Genomic DNA, 16,461 nt, shown 5'->3' with positions numbered 1-16,461 from the left:
GACATGGAGGCCAAAAGATGGGAAGGTCTCCTGGCCTTGGCCAGCCTCGGTGTGCGTACAGAAATCAAGTGCATGGGCAAGCCCTCCCTCCCCGCTGCCCTGCGGAGGAGAGGAGATTTTGGGAAGCTAGAATAACTCGTTCTTTGATGTCATAAATCAGTCCCTGTCATTGAACAAGCAGGGAGGATTGACCGAGAATGAGAGTGTGCTAAGCATCATAGGGCCAACAGATTTGCTTGGGGACAAAAGACAAACAGACCTGAAACGGTGCTGAGCTGCAGAAGCCAGTGTGTTTTTAGGCACTAGGTCAGGTGTGGTGGACATGCCCATCCGAGGAGACAGAAGAGAGTGAGGCGGAAAGGACCAACGTCAAGGACTGGGAGGATTTGAACACATCACCGGGAACAGACCCAGAGCCAGGAAAGAACAGAAGATATTTGCCCACAGGTGTGGGCTGGGGGTGAGGGGCATGCGAGCCAAGGAGAGGGAGAAGGGAAGCAGGTGATGGAGGGCCCGGAAAACTAGGCAGAAATTCCAGGCTTCGCAATGTGGGGAACGGGAAGAGGTGTTGAGAGCGGCAGCCTGTCGGCGCTGTGGATGACCCCACCTTGTGCCAGACGACGCTCCTGCAGAAGCAGGTAATACTTACAGCCCAGATCTCAGTGGGTTCCTAAATGCTGTCTCAGTTTTCCACGGTGGTTAATCAAGCAAGGAGCTGATCTGGGGGAGGAAGTCAAGGGTTTGGGGGTCGGACTTGGCGAGTTTGCAGAACCTGTTTAGATGTGCGTGTGAGTGGAGCAATGACGCAGGCAGTGGGGTATGGGCTAGGGGGTAGGCGGGAACAACGGGAGACCCCCTGGTGGACACACGGTAGTCAGATGGCCCTTGCGCATCAAGGGACCCCATCAGCCTCCACTGCTCCAGCCCCATTCGCAGCCCCAGACCGGAACCGGGAGTGTATCTGTTCCCTCGCTCAAGATCCATCTCCAAGCATGGAGAAGCCACCAGCCCACGTGTCTAACTCCAAGCCATACTGTGTCCCTCGGATGTCTCGCCAAAAGGTCTAACTCATAATGAAAAAAATGGTATGTCAAAATGTGTGGGCTGCCTCCAGAGTCGTGCTCAAAGGGAGATGTGTAAGTTTGAATACTTGCTGACATTGCAAAGAGGAATGGCCCAAACCCGGACAATCTAAGGGGATTGCAAGAAGAAAGACAGATGACCTGAGAGGAGTACGGGGAAATGGCACAACGGGGCACCTTACGGAGGAGATCCTGAGATGAACAATGGACATACAAGGAGATGTTCGAGCTCATTAGCCATTGGGAATGTAGTTACAGCTACCACCATACCCCAGCGGACTTCCACCAGATGGCAAGAAGTAAAAGACAACTTTACCAAAGTGTGTAGCAATCCACACTGCCATTAAGGGGGCAAGTCTGTACAACCTTTTGGAAAACCATTTAAAATCATCTACAGAAGGCAAAAGGATATTTCCCCCCAAATGCCACTCCTGGATATATACTCAACAGAAACGCGTACATCGGTGCACCACGGACGTGTGTTACGATGTCCATAGCAGCCAGATCACAATAACCTAAAAGCAACCCCCCCACCATGTCAACAGAAGGATGGATAAATGCCCGCGGGTACGTTCCAAGGATACATACGGGAGCTCGGACCATATGCAACAACACAGCCAACTCTCAAAACCAAAAAGAACAGAAAAGGCCAGACACAAACGAGCATGTACTTTGGATTCCAACACACAAAACAAAACAGAAAGGCGACACAGAACCGTAGCTTCTAGGGATGCCCCCTGCAGCCCGGAGCTCCTCGGGGGGCGCCGCCCAGCAAGCTTCTTCCCATCCGCCAGGGCCGGGAGCTCAGGGCAGAGGGCCAGGAAATGCACTGTTTGGTTCAGTTAGTTTTTTTGCCTTGGTAGTTAGACTTTCAGATGAGGAAGCAGCACATGGCTTTAGGCCTGGGGCCAGCTCCGCATCTGGCAGCGGCCGGACGCCCTGCGCAGCCCCACCGTGCATCTCCTTGGCTCACCTGGGTCCACTGGGAGCACAACGGTTCCCAGCCCAAGCTGCTGGGATTTCTCCAGCACCCTGAGGATTTGCTCTTCCTCCAAAACTGCCCAGCCGCAGTGCAGGGCAGTGAGTGTCTCCAACCAGAGCATCCCACAGCCGGGGGGAGGAGAGGAGTTGGTAAATAAATGTCCTAGCTGCCATCCTCCAGTAGGACAATCATAGGGCTTCTCCGAGACCCCAGCATGGGCGATCTACCTGGTCATTTACGTCTTCGTTATTGGCTTTACTCTCCTCCCCGTCGCCATTCTGCTTCTGGGGACCACCTTCCCAATAAAAGACCAGCTTTGGGGGGAACCAAAACTGACTCATGGGGAGATGTTACAGCTACAGAAATAAGCCAGAAAGCAATGCACATAAAAGTCAAAATGGTGATAACCTCTTGGCAGGAGCTGAGAGGAGAAGGGGGTAGTCACAGTGATGGCACGGGGAGGATTTCTAGGGAGCTGGCAAACAGTCCACTCTAGACCTACCTGTGGTTACACATGGCGTGATAAGTCACTGAGCTGTTCCTTTTGTCTCACTAGCTTTCTTCTGTTGGATTTCATGATAAAGTTTACTTTATAAAAGTTTATTAATGGGGCTCAGTCGTTAAGCGTCTGCCTTCAGCTCAGGTCATAATCCCACGGTAGTGGGATCGAGCCCCGTATCAGGCTCCCTCCTCAGCGGGAAGCCTGCTTCTCCCTCTCCCTCTCCCACTCCCCCGGCTTATGTTCCCTCTCTCACTGTGTCTCTCTCTGTCAAATAAATAAATAAAATCTTCAAAAAGATAAAATAAAACTAACTCATGGGCATTCTTAAAAGATTAAAATAATTTGAAATGTTCCTGTTTTAAATGTATTAGTTGTATATATAGTGGTTAAATGTTAGGAATCTCCATTCAGTAGACTCAGAAGTTTAATACATTGAACAACTCGATAAAGAGATAAAAAAGCACAAAAGCCATTGCAACATTCAAGATCCCAGAGGTGTCCTCTCCAGAAGTTTTCTTCTCTCAAGACCCACCCAGAGGCTGGCTGGGACATCTCTAGGAAGGCTGGGCTCACTGTTCTCTCAGGGGAACAGCAAGTCGAAGTTGTGTTTGGCAGAGGGAGGCTCACGGGCACCAGAAAGCAGCCGGAGCCTCGGGGTCCTGACCATCCAGCAGTGCCATCGGCTCGGGCGTCCGGCTCCCAGAGTCGGTTTCTCCTGCCGGGTTCCAGGAGCTGTCCCAGCAGGCTGTGGATGGAGCACGGCAGAGTGCGGAGGCCAAACACTGCCTGTAACATATTATATGTAAAAATTACTCACTGTTTACCTGAAATTCAAATTTAACCGGGCATCCTGCACTTTCTCTGGCAAGCCTGTGCCCAGATGAGGCTCGCAGACAAGGAGTCCGCAGCCACCGTGGGTGTCACTGCCTTGGTCTTGGTTCTGGAGCCTGAGTCCAACACCTTTTGGCTTTGGCACTGCCCAGTGTCCAGACCCCGGCTTCTTGCTGTGGCTCAGCTCAGACTCTAACTACAACCCTGTAGCACAGAGTCCACAATTTGGACGGTCCCGGATACAGGGTTCAGTTCCCCAGGTTCTATAAGGAGGGCACGCATTTAGAAATCAGAATTCAGTTCCCTGCAGAAACGGTATGATCGATTTCCCAAGCCAGCCCGTTAGAATCTGTTTAACCCATAACATACCTGTGCGGACACAGGTTCAACGACACAGCTGCAACGGGTCCCACGGCGCGTCCATCAAATAAATGCATCTGCAAGTCTGTGGGTGGCCCTTTAGCAGGTGTTTCCCAGCGGGACAAAAAGGAATTGGGTTGTCTCATATTCCTGGTGTTTGCTATGCATGGAATTAGAGGACCATCATTATGCTACTTTTTCTTTACGGAAACATACCTTCTGGGTTCAAATGCGGAGTCTCAGGGTGGCTGTTGCTCCCCCAGCAGGAAGAGCCATGGCAAAGGGAATTGTGTGTGCACACGCACGTGGGTGCACGTGTGCATGCATCTGTGTGCTTATCAATGGGCATACACGAGTGTGCATGCCAGCTGTGTAGGTGTGCGTGTGGTTGTGTGCAGGCAAGTAGGCACTTGTGCGTGCGTGTGTGAGTGTAGGGCGCGTCAGATCCGTGGAGGCTACCCTAAAGACTGAAAAGCAGTATTGACCAGAGGACATCAATAACGCGTTAAGCCCATGTAAATTAAGAGAGGACAGTTTTCTCTACAACACACATGTAAGCACATGCTTTCTCCCCCAAGCGTTCTCACGCACGTGCACAGGCGCGCACAAACGCGCGGAAGCGCAAACACTGGGGATTCTGCAAGGGCCTCCATCTTTAGAACCAGGACCCAGAAAGCAGCTCTCCTGATAAGCCATCCGTGGATGGGCAGGGGCGGTCACAGAGGATGGAAGCCGCAGCCCTGGGGGACCGAGAAGGAGGACTGAGGCAAGGCTGTGAGGTCTCCGGCTGGTGCACTGGGCACCATGCCTCCCAGCCCTGTTCCAGTGGAAAGCCGGTGCTCAACAAAACGTCCAGGGCAAAGCCGGCAGGAACGCGCCCCAGCAAGACTACAGGCAGCGCATCTGTGGGCCTCCCGCCCCCGCCGCAGGACGTGTGCACCTGGGTCCCCAAGTCTGAGGTTGCGTCCCTGCTCCCACCCTGACTGCCCTGAAGCCGTGCCTCCTCAGGGAGCCCCGGGCTTCCGGATCAGAAACACACGGCGGCGATCATACCCATTTCAAAAAGTGAGGATCAGTAAATGAGGTTTCAAGTACATAAAAGCAGGGCCTGGCACAAGATCTGTTATTAAAAATACTATTATTCATAAATTCCGCGGGGCTGTGTGCTTTGCAGGAAAAGTGCGTTCACAAAGTAAAAAGAGCAGCTCAGTGTTGGAGCCACAAATCCCTGCAAAGTCAGAACAGGCTTCAGAAGAGCCTTCTCTTCCCTCCCGTGCGGGGGAAGGACTGGCGCGCCGGGCTCCGGGCGCCCGCGCTGCGCTCGCTCCCGGCCGCGCTCGGGCCCGCGGAGGTGGGGCTCTTCCTCCACCTGGCGGACACCCCGGGATGGCAGGTGCGCGCGGGCCCTCGCCGCCGCCTGAGGTCAGCTCATGGGCCTCCTCTGCTGGCTGGACCGCAGGTTTGCTCCGCTCGCCGCCCCCGGGGGTGCCGAGGAACTGGGGTTCGCTTATTCATCTGTTCCCGAATGGAGCTTTTTCAAAAGCCATCACCGCCCGTGCGCCGTGGTGGGGGAGGGTCAGAGAGACGCCAACTCGGTCAGACCTGGGGTAACATCGAGTCCAATGGGCTCATCCGAACAGTCCCTTTGGGTCTGACTTGGTCTCTTTAGGACACTAACAGCCTTTGGGGTTCGTCTTAATCGCGTCTGGGATGCTGCTCCGGAATGGGCGGGGCTCACGTGACCTCCTGAGACTGTGGGCGGGGCTCCCAGTCTCGGGCGGGTCGTCCGTGTGCACGCCCACCCGGGATCCCCCATGTCCCAGCCTATGCTCTGAAGTGGGCGGGCGCCCTGCCTGGGTCTCTCTGCCAGTCTCCACCCGCCTGCTGGGGGCCGGGGCTGTCCTTCCACACCGAGATGAAGGGTCGGCCCCCTCCATGGGGGCTTTCAGCTCTGAGTACGGCGACTGGAGCCCTCATGCCTCTCCGCGCCCCATCCAGGCTGCGGCCACCACCCTGGTGTGGGGCAGCTGAGCCCAGAGCAAAATCCTCCCAGGACAGGGTGGGACCCAGCCTTGACCCTCAGGGGTCCCCTGGACACAAGGCCTCCTGGCTCTTCCCCGGGGACCAGGACGGGTGAGGTCCGTCTCTCTCCCTCCGCTTGAGCCTCCTGCCTCGACCTCCTGACCAGATGGGGAGGTCTCACCCACATCAGGGGAGGAACACCACCCTCCCGTCAGCCCCTGGAGGGTTAAGAAAGGAGGATTCTAATCTTGGAAGGTTCTAACTTTGGAAGGTTAAAAATGGTCAAAGGAATTTTTTAAAAATTGTTTCCTTCTCCACAATGCCTAGATTTCAAGCCTTTTCTCTTGCTGCAAAATACTATTTTGAACACCAGAAAGGAGACATTAGCTTTTGTTTGCTGAGCGGCTCCCCCCCTCCGTTTCCCCCGCCCCCCAAGCTGATACACGCGGGAGAAGCAGCTGCCACCCAGCTACTGGCACACCCACTTCCTCCTCCTCCCGGCAGGGGCCACACATCCTGGCCTCCCTGGCTGCTGGGTGTGTCCATCCCTGAGTCGCAGACAGTGGCTTGTGCCTGAGAGGAATGGGGGCCTCTTGCAAGCCCATCTCCCGCAGAGCCAAGATGGAAGGAGCAGAGCGGGCCCCCCCCCCCCCCGCCCAGCAGGAACACCCCTTTGGATTTCACTGGAATCCCAGAGAAGCTTCGATTGCGTGAAGATGCCCAGGGATTTCAGTTACAGCTGTGAGCTCTCTCCTGTCTGAACAGCAGGTCATTTGGGTGTAAATGCAAAATAGAAAAACACGCTGGTATTTTTCCAAACCATTGCTCCCGTTTAGAGGGAAAAATAAGATAGAACCAATGATCGGATGGCTTGTTCTCCAATGGCCAGAGACTGCTAGACCCCAGCAGGCTTCAGCAGGGGCCTCTCCCCTCCATCTCTCCCTGCCCACCGTCCAAGGCCAGGCCTGCATTTCGCCCCTGTGAGCAGCTGATTCTCTAAGGACCATCTCTGAGCTCCAGACCCTGATCTCTGGTGGCCTGGATGCCTCACACGCATTCTGTCCCAAAGCCAACCTGCGACTCTCACCCCACCAGCCAACCTGTTCTTTTCCCAATAACCTTCCTTCATCCAGGCTTGAGCTGAAAACTTGGCACCTCCCTCCCTCCTTCCCACGCCCCCTACCCTCAATCTATCACGTCCTGTTGCTTTTACCTCCTAGATGCCTAACCAGTCCACGTCTCCATCCCTCTGCCATCACCCCCATCCTCTCCCGCCCAGATCATTCTCTAAGCTCCTGCCTGGTGTACCCACCTGGTCTCCCGGTCCCCTGCAACCCATTTGTCACTCTGAGCTCTATGATCTTTGCAAAATTTGCAAAATATGAATCCTGTTTATGCCATCCGCTTCCCTGCATCAGACACTTCTAAGCTTCTCCTTGTTCTTAAAATATGACAGCAGCCCACAAGGCCTGCAGGCTGGGCGTCTACCTCTCCAGCCTCCCCAGCCCCCCCTCACCCTGACCTCTACATCCCAGCCCCACTGGTTCCTCAGTCCTACACCCACCATGTCCTCTCCTGTCACAAGAGCTCAGCCTATGTGGACTCTTCTGCCTGGAACACACTGCCCTCCTTACTCAGCATTAGTGTGCTCCCATGTGTCCCTATGTGTCCCTTTCCTCAAGGAGCACCCGACCCTCTCACTGAGGTCAAATTCTCCCCATTATAAACTTTCACAGGGCCACATGCTTCCTCTTGTCACATTTTCTGTGGTTGTAATTTCACTACAGGCTATCTATCTACTCTATCATTATTTGATTCAGCACCCCCCCCTCACCTCTACCCCAGGCCCTTTGCACCTGCTCTTTCTTCTGTCTGGAATGATCTTCCCCCACATATCAGCATGGCTGGACCCCTGGCCTCCTCCTAGTCTTTCTTCACATGTCACCTTCTCCATAAGGACTCACAAACAACCCTGCTTAAAACTACGCCACCCCCTCCCCAGCCCCACCCTCTCCAGCTCTTTCTTTGGGGAGTTAATATCTTCAGGCACGTCACTAATTCATGTTGTGTGTCTTGTTTGATGTGTTGCTCGCTCTCTACAGTGTTGGGCCACAGGGGCGAGAACTTTCATCTGTTTTGTTCATTGCTATATCCCTGGTCCCTAGAACAGTGTCTGGCATAGAGTAGACCCCAATACATACTAAGAAATTCTTCCAAATTTCTAATAGTTTTAGGCAGGACCAACTTACCTGATCTGTACAGTGGGCACAGTGCCTGGAGACAACAGTGCTTTTAAGAATTGCCAAAAATGAGTGCATTTTTTTTTTAATCGGGGGGATGGGGGTTGGGTGGGGATGAGAACTCTTAGGCCAAGGAAGATAATCAAATACATAATGTTATCAGATTCATCCGTAACCAACACATTCCTAAAGGAAAACTGCAATATTGGGGGGGAGGGGAATGCCTGAGGCCACCAGAAGTCAACAGTGGGCCTGTTTCTGGGGCTTTCCGGCGAGCCCTGGCAGCGGGAGGGGTGCGGGCCGCTGCGGGGCGGTGCCGCTTTAAGGATGCTCTGCGGGTACCGGCCCGGGCGGCGCGGGATGCAGCGTGACGTCACGGCCCCGCCCCGCGGGGTGATGCTGCAGCAGGAGCAGCAGCAGCAGCAGCAGCAGCAGCAGCAGCGGGCCGGGGGCTGCTGGGCTGGGACCCGAGCTGCGCGCGGGCCAGGCGGGAGCCCGGCCTCGGAAAGGGATGCCTCCTGTCTCGAACCACAGGTACCCCCGTTTCCTCCCCGCGCTCCGCACAGCTTCCCGGCTCCGCGCTGGAGCGACTCGGCGTAGGCCCCCGGGTGATCAGAGTGCCAGGACTGGGACTGGAGGTTGGCCCGGAGACCTTTGTTCTTCCTTAATGTCTAACTAACTGACCTGTAAATGGAGCCCCCCCCCCCCCCCCAGCGCGGAAGCCCGGGCCCACTGGCGGGTGGCGGCGGCTGACAGCTTGGTTTCACCCTGGCCGGCAGGGCGCGCACACGCTGCCATTTGCCCCAGGCTAACGCTGTGCTCATTGGTGCCAGAGGCCTGGTCCCGGGTCACCTGGGCAGGTGTCATCAGCTTCCGGTTCGCCTCCCGCCTGAGGCTGAACCCTCCAGAGGGCAGGGGCTTCTGGGAGGACCTCTGTCAGCTTCCCAGGATTAAGCTGATGGTGAGTTCGTGGCCCAGGGTTCCTGCTTCCTCGCCAGGGCTGAAACGGGAGGCTGATGGCGATTCAGTTCATTCTGATCTCATCAACAAATAACTTCTCACATTATTTCTGAGGCTACCATACTGCTTCTGTTTTTCAGCTTTTATAGGGAAGTAGAGTCAGGTGCTAAGGAAACCCAGGTTCAGTGACTGACCAGGGCTTTGGGGATCAATTGGTTGTCAGGGAGGGGCGGGATTCTGGAGAGCTGAAGTGAGGGATGGGCCCCGAGTCAGTAACCAGTGCATTTAGAACACCTCCTCGGGTCCACGCAGCCCTTCGCTGACTTGGGAAGGTTTCCTCGAAGTATCAGCTTTGGGAATTGTTGGAAGGTAGAGTGGGGAAGGGATGTGGTCCCGTGGGACCCCAGGTGCAAAGCCTGTGTCCTATAAAGAAGAGGAGAGAGAGATGAGGAAATGATTTGGCTCATAGTAGGGTAATTTTTAGCATTCAAGTGACATGGGCATTGTTATTAATCATTTGTGGTTTAATCGTCTGGTGCCATTTGAGGGATTTGTTACTTGAAACATCCCCTGTATTCAAGAAACACGGTGGGCACAGCCTAGAACCTTTGTGGGGCCAGGGATAGACATATATATATATATGGCTATACCTCTATATATTTATATATAAATATATATATATATATATATATATACATATATATATATATATTTGAACTGAACTAATGCTCATAGTGTGATCAGGATAGCAAGATGGTCTGGTAAATATTTGTATTCATGTATTAAAATTCTATTTCATTATTTTAAATTTCACTATTTTGAAATTTCACTATTTCATTATTTTGAATTTTAAAGCATTCTTCTTAAACTTTCATGGACAGCTTTTAATAAATGTATTCTTGAAACGAAATAGTAACGCCGATCCCCCAATTCAAAAATGAACCCTCTGGGAAGACTTCTGGGAAGTCCAGGTTTCATTTCTGGCTTAGATGCTGGGGGGGTAAGGCAAGGGAGTGGGGGTCTCCCTTTGGCTAGAACCGGCTTCGGGCTGTGTTTGAAAGCTGGGCGTGGTGGGTGGGTGTTGGTGACGTGGTCACATCAGAGGCAGAGACACGGGCTAGCCACTCAGTTCATAACCCTTTGCAAGAGTGTGCTCCCACCATATGCTGTCTAAATCTGAAATTCTTCCAAACTGGACCGTGGTTCTTCATTCCAAAACAAAAGACAAGTTGTCTAATGCCCGTGCACTAAGTCCCCTTTATGGGGGTAAAATGCTGATGGGAAACAGTGGTGCCCCGTGCAGGGGCGAGGAGCCAGTACAGAGGCCAAGAGGGAGTAGTCACCACAGTGGGGGTGGGGTCTGACCGGACAGGTGGGGTCAGGTCAAGCTCTACCACACACCTGTGCTAAAGGTCTCCCTTCTGACTTTTAAGCAGATGGTCTCATTACGCGGTGTTCAAAGGGCTCCTTATTTCTGTGGTTTTAAGGAATGAGTGAAACTCCAGGAAATGCTAACAGGCACCTGGGTTTTGGAAGGCAAGACTGGCCAAAGGACAGATTTTTCTGGAGTATTTATGATGGGCCAAGCTAGAACAGGTTGAACAGAATCAAGAATTTAGCTTTTTAAAAAAAAATGAAGTTTGACTTCCTCTTCATAAAGGTTTTTTTAAAGAAAGATTTACTTATTTTAGACAGAGAGAGAGTGTGTGTGTATGTGTGTGTGTGTGTGTGTTGGAAGGGAGGAAGGCAGAGGGAGAGAGAGAGACTCTCCGCTTGAACAGAGACTCTCTGCTCCCCTGCTGAACACGGAGCCCAATGCAGGGCTCAACATCACGATCCTAAGTTCACGACCTGAGCTGAAATCGTCAGGACGTTCAACCGACTGAGCCACCCACGCGCCCCAGTTATGTTTTTAATGAAGTATACCTTGCCTACACGATTTTTAGGTATATTTTTTCTTCTTTTAGAGAGAGCATGGGATGTTTCTAAGGTCACAAGATAAGCCATCTTATCCCCAGCTGTCCAAGAAGGAAGAGTAGATTGGGTCTCTGGGTATGTCCATCCCTGGCCTCTCAGTGTGAAATCCATCTCGTAGCAGGGGCGGCTGGGTGGCTCAGTGGGTAAGCATCTGCCTTCTTGCTCAGGTCATGATCTCAGGGTACTGGGATCGAATCCTGAATTGGGCTCCCCGCTCAGCGTGGGGTCTGCCTCTCCCTCTGCCTCTGTGCTCTCTCTCTCTCTCTCAAGTAAATAAATAAAATCTTAAAAGCAAAACAAAACAGGGCGCCTGGGTGGCTCAGTCATTAAGCATCTGCCTTCGGCTCAGGTCATGATCCCAGGGTCCTGGGATCGAGCCCCGCATCGGGCTCCCTGCTCGGCAGGAAGCCTGCTTCTCCCTCTCCCACTCCCCCTGCTTATGTTTCTGCTCTCGCTCTCTCTGTCAAATAAATAAATAAAATCTTAAAAAAAAAAAAAAAGGCAAAACAAAACAACATAAAAGAAACCCGTCTCTCAGCAGGGCCACAAGGCCCTTCGTCGCCAGCTTATCCCTCCCCAATGACTTCCTCTCACCACAGACCTGGCGCCCGATGGCTGCACGCGCATCTCCTTTACGCAGGTGCTTCCCGCTGCTTAGACTCCTTCCCTCCACTTTCTACCCAACTCAGGGGCCAAAACTTTGCCTTTCTTTTATCTCTGAGGCCTCGGAGTCTTGGTACTTAGTACTCAGCCAGATGGGAGAATGGGTGTGTAGGTGAAGGACGGGTGGGTGAGGCATGGGTGTTTGGAAGGGAGAAGGGCGGACTAGACGAGGAATGGGTGGGGTGTGGTTACAGGTGGGATGGATGGGTAGGTGGAAGGGAGAATGAATGGGTGGACGAATGGGTGGTTGGGTTAACACGGGGCTCTGCATTCCGCTGGGGTGTCTCTCAAGAACATCACTTCCACCGCTGGTGTCTTCCAGACAGAAGGAAGACAACCCCTGAGTAGATGGGAGGGAGTTTAGGAGACAAATCTGGAGTGACGAGGCATTTTGGACGAGGTATTTCGGACAAGGGCTTCATAAAGAGCTTATGGACTAGTGATAACAAGGTGGAGGGTGGTGAGTTAACATCAGAAATCAGAGCTTCATTTTTAAAGCTTAAAAGTAGTTTTGGGTGGGGGAAGCCGGTAACATTTATCATGGTAACTAACAACAGTCCTGGTCAGGGAGCCCTTCGATGTTGGGAAAGTTGTCTTGAGTTTGGAGCCCACTTCTCAGGCAGGAGCACAAAGGAAAATAGGCAATTGCTTTGTCGTGAGCAGACGGGGTAGGCTGTCACCAAGGCCGGCCAGAACCCTCAAAGGTGTCCCTCATGTGTTTGTCTCCGTCTCTTTCCCTCTGATCTTGGTAGCCTTCCTCTCCCCGTGCTTAGTAAAATTGACATTGGCTAAAATGCATGGGTCAATGTATTAGAATCAGTTCTTTGAATATTTACCATCTAGATTCATTCCGAAGCAGTGAAAACAGCTGCACCCAGGAACAGGCCTCTAGGTGACAGTTTGCAGACTCCAGGGGGCACGATGAGCCCAGGCCCGAGTCCTTGCTAATTCCCTACCCGGGGCCTGGGAGTGGGGGAAGTTCCTCTACAGGAGGATTTATAGTTTCTTTCTTTTTTTTTTTTTTAAGATTTTATTTATTTATTTGACAGAGAGAGATCACAAGTCAGGCAGAGAGAGAGGAGGAAGCAGAATCCCTTCTGAGCAGAGAGCCCGATGCGGGGCTCGATCCCAGGACTCTGAGATCATGACCTGAGCCGAAGGCAGCGGCTTAACCCACTGAGCCACCCAGGCACCCCTACAGGATGATTTAAAGACAGAGGCTATCTATCTATCATCCTCCCTAGTTCTTTGTGTCCCCTGCTTTTTTTTTTTTTTTTTTTTGGTAAACAGTAGCCTTACTCAGGGTGTCATCCAGGACACGTGGGATTCGGGGTGTTTGGTTTATTTCTTTAAAGAGCGGATTTTCAAACAAGAGCAAACTCTCAGTTCTCCTGATTTGACTAAAGATTCACTCATCCACTGGGGCTGTAAGGAAAGGCCTGGAATTAAACTCAAGCATTTGCTTTTAGGCAAGTGCCCCAGCCTCCCAGGAAGAGGAGACATAGTGACAGGCAGGGGGACCGCTGTGACTTTCCGCCCCGTGAAGGAAGGGCTGTCCCCTGACCGGGCACAGGTGCTCAGGTCCTGCCCCAAGTCTCCCCACCTCTCTGCTCCCCGGGGTAAAATTCATCCTGAATATGGGTGCAGGTCCTAAAATAGTCTGGCACCCTTCAGAGCCAGGGGGAGCCCGGCTGCTCCCACTTTCCAGGAGGTTCCTTGCCTGGCCCTCCTTCTGGAGCCTCTTTAGGGGATGGTCCCCTTGAGCTGGAGTGCAGGGACCTGAGGACGGGGGTCGTCCCCCTGAGCGGTGAGAGAGCGCCGGCTGTGGTCTCCTGGTCTCATCCCCGAGCAGCAGGCCTCCACTCTGGGGGGCACATTGCTAGCCTCTGAGAACCCCTCCCTTCCCGCAGGACAAGGATAAGCAGATGCCAGTCGGAGGGGGTGTGGGGGGGGAGCCACCTGGAAAGATTAACTCTGATGGCGGAGGCCCTGGTGAGTGACTATCGCCCCCAAACGGGCTTTCCCCACAGGAACACCCACCGGCCCCCCCTACGATGATCCCCCCGGCGAGCAGCACCCCTCCAGGAGAGGCCCTGTTCCCCAGTTTGGCTCCTCAGGACTTCTGGAGGTCTCAGATCTCGGGCTACTCGGGGTCCGTGACCCGGCATATCAGCCACCGGGCCAACAACTTCAAACGACACCCCAAGAGGAGGAAATGCATTCGCCCTTCCCCACCCCCACCCCCCAACACCCCGTGTCCGATCGAGCTGGTGGACTTCGGGGACCTGCACCCCCAGAGGTCCTTCCGGGAGCTGCTGTTCAACGGCTGCATTCTCTTTGGCATCGAGTTCAGCTATGCCATGGAGACGGCGTACGTGACCCCGGTGCTCCTGCAGATGGGCCTGCCCGACCAGCTCTACAGCCTGGTGTGGTTCATCAGCCCCATCCTCGGTGAGCCCCAGCTCAGCCCCAATGGCGGATGGCCTCCGGACACCTTTGGAAGCTTCCGGAAGCCTGAGTTGAAGCAGCTAGAGGGTCCCAAGGGGACGAGGAGGAGCAAGAGGGAAGCTACACTCATGGGCTGGGGCCATGGGAGAACACAGTGGGGTCACCACACCCCGTAGTTTAAGTGACTTTGTCTAAATCAGACCACAGAATGGGCATTTCACAGACCCCAGGGATTCCCACCTTCGCACACGGAGCTGTCTTTGGAGGATCCAAGTCCCAAAGCTTGATGTGGTTTGGGTCTGGGGAGGTCCTGGAATTTTGTGGATTCCCGAGGAAGGTCATAGCTGCTTAGTGCCTTATGGGGCCTGAGTAGAAAACGTGGGCAGAAGTCGAGCTATTCCAAGAGTCTGTCTTCTGTTTTTCCGGTTTTCTTTGGGGTTGTGTGCCCCAAGTTCCATACTTTATTCACTTGACGCTCTGGGACATTTGGGGGCAGGTGTCTGAGGGCTGTGATGGGGCTGTCTCTGTCCAGCGCGGCGTGCGGGGTGGGTTGGGGGGACCCCGGCAGTGACCCCTGGCCCGCTCTGTTTCAGGATTCCTACTGCAGCCACTGCTGGGTGCTTGGAGTGACCGATGTACCTCAAGGTTTGGAAGGAGACGCCCTTTCATTCTTGTCCTGGCCATAGGTCTGTTGTTTTGGAACTGAAATAAAGTGGAGAAAAAAAAAAAAGTCCCCAACTGCTTCCTCTTAGCAAAATCTAAAATAGCGTTGACCAAAGCAGCAACACAGATAAAATTCCACGGGTGGGGTGGCAGCGAGTGCCCTGTAACCGGCCCAAGTTAACCGGCCATCTCTCACCCTGGCTTTCCAAGAACGAGTTAAGGTTTAGGTCATTCCCACTCTGCTTGACCGAATAAAGACCCCAATGCCAGCAAAATCAAGAACAAAACCAAAAAACCAAAAACCGTGGTGTTTCTGGAGGGGACTGTTCCCATGGGCTCTGCTTAAAGTTTGGTGGAAAAGGAACTCTAGGGGCCAGCCTGGGGGGGGGGCGGGGGGAGGACAGAGCTGCTCCGCGTTCCGGGGCGTGACTTTGTTTCTCCATCCGCAGGGGCGTTGCTGGGCCTCTCGCTCCTGCTCAACGGCAGGGACCTGGGCACGGCGCTGGCTGACTCGGCCGACAACCACGAGTGGGGCCTCCTCCTGACCGTGTGCGGGGTGGTGCTCATGGACTTCAGCGCCGACTCTGCCGACAACCCCAGCCACGCCTACATGATGGACGTGTGCAGCCCCGCGGACCAGGACCGCGGCCTCAACATCCACGCGCTCCTGGCAGGTAGGTCTCCGGTCGGCGCAGCGGCGACTTTCATGGGGGCATTTCCGATCGCCCCAGTGCAAAACCCAAGCTGTAAAACTCAGATATGGGGGGAGGGCACCTGGGTGTCTCGGTCAGTGAAGGGTCAGCCTTCAGCTCAGGTCATTGTCCCGGGGTCCTGGGATCGAGCCCCACGTCGGGCTCCCTGCTCTGCGGGAAGCCTGCTTCTCCCTCTCCCTCTGCTGCTCCCCCTGCTTGTGCAAACTTTCTCTCTCTCTCTCTCTGTGTCCAATAAATAAATAAAATCTTAAAAAAAAACCACTCAACTAAATGGATGAACCATGAGCTGACTGAAAATACCTATTTCAAACGATATAGTTCAGCAGTATTCTGTAGTGTTGGCCTGCGCGCCTACGTGCACGAGCTACATGTGTGCGTGTGTAAGTCTCCGAGTGCGTGTGCCTGCGGGCACCTGATTCTCGCCATTCGAGGAGTTACTGTCTACAAAGTCGCCGCGAGCCCTGAGTTCGCCAGCTCGGAGTCCCTGCCCAGGAAGGGGACAGGGTTGGGTCTCACTCTCACCAACCCCATCAGCACTTCAACCTGTTTTCTGCGTTTCTGTCTAAAGACGCTTTCTGAACGTGGATCACAGATCCACAAACACGGGTGCGTGGCCGACAGCGCCGGAACATGTGTCAGCTGACCTCACGCACATGTTTGCCCCCTACGACACAGCACCGCCTCCTGGACGAGCGCGACACGCGGGGGCCCTTTTAAACGGTGATGTCACCCCCACCAAAAAAGGCAAAAAGTCCACAGAAAAGTGGCATCATGTAGACAATAAAAAGTTTGGCTGTTCACACCCTCGAGGGCCGAAATAAGGAGGCAGAGCGTCGCCTTGTTGGGCCTCCGTGGACCTGGTGTGTCAGGGAACCGGCCAGGGCTCGCCGCTCTGCCGCAGCCGGTGTGGTCGCGTGTGGCCTGGGTACTGACCGGTCACATTGGAGTGAGCAGGGAAATTGTCACATACAGAGTCTGCCTCTGATGAGGAGTCGAGCACACCCGAGTGCCACGCACT

At 53.8% G+C, this 16,461-nt stretch overlaps 1 protein-coding gene across 1 annotated transcript in view; it reads left to right on the top strand.

Moving 5' to 3' along the window:
- Positions 1-8,379: 8,379 nt before the first annotated feature.
- Positions 8,380-16,461, top strand: part of LOC111154887 (solute carrier family 45 member 1) — a 20,348-nt gene continuing 12,266 nt past the window's right edge. Inside the window, exons 1-4 of the mRNA XM_022514829.1 lie at positions 8,380-8,553; positions 13,650-14,070; positions 14,661-14,753; positions 15,180-15,404. Coding sequence (XP_022370537.1) covers positions 8,380-8,553; positions 13,650-14,070; positions 14,661-14,753; positions 15,180-15,404 — 913 coding nt within the window. The remainder of the gene's footprint in view (positions 8,554-13,649; positions 14,071-14,660; positions 14,754-15,179; positions 15,405-16,461) is intronic.

The sequence above is a fragment of the Enhydra lutris genome, unplaced genomic scaffold, assembly GCF_002288905.1.
Source record: "Enhydra lutris kenyoni isolate GAN:26980312 unplaced genomic scaffold, ASM228890v2 scaffoldscaffold38, whole genome shotgun sequence".
NCBI lineage: Eukaryota > Metazoa > Chordata > Mammalia > Carnivora > Mustelidae > Enhydra > Enhydra lutris.
The sequence above is the reverse complement of the archived record's forward strand: the minus strand, read 5'-3'. Positions and strand labels throughout refer to the sequence as shown.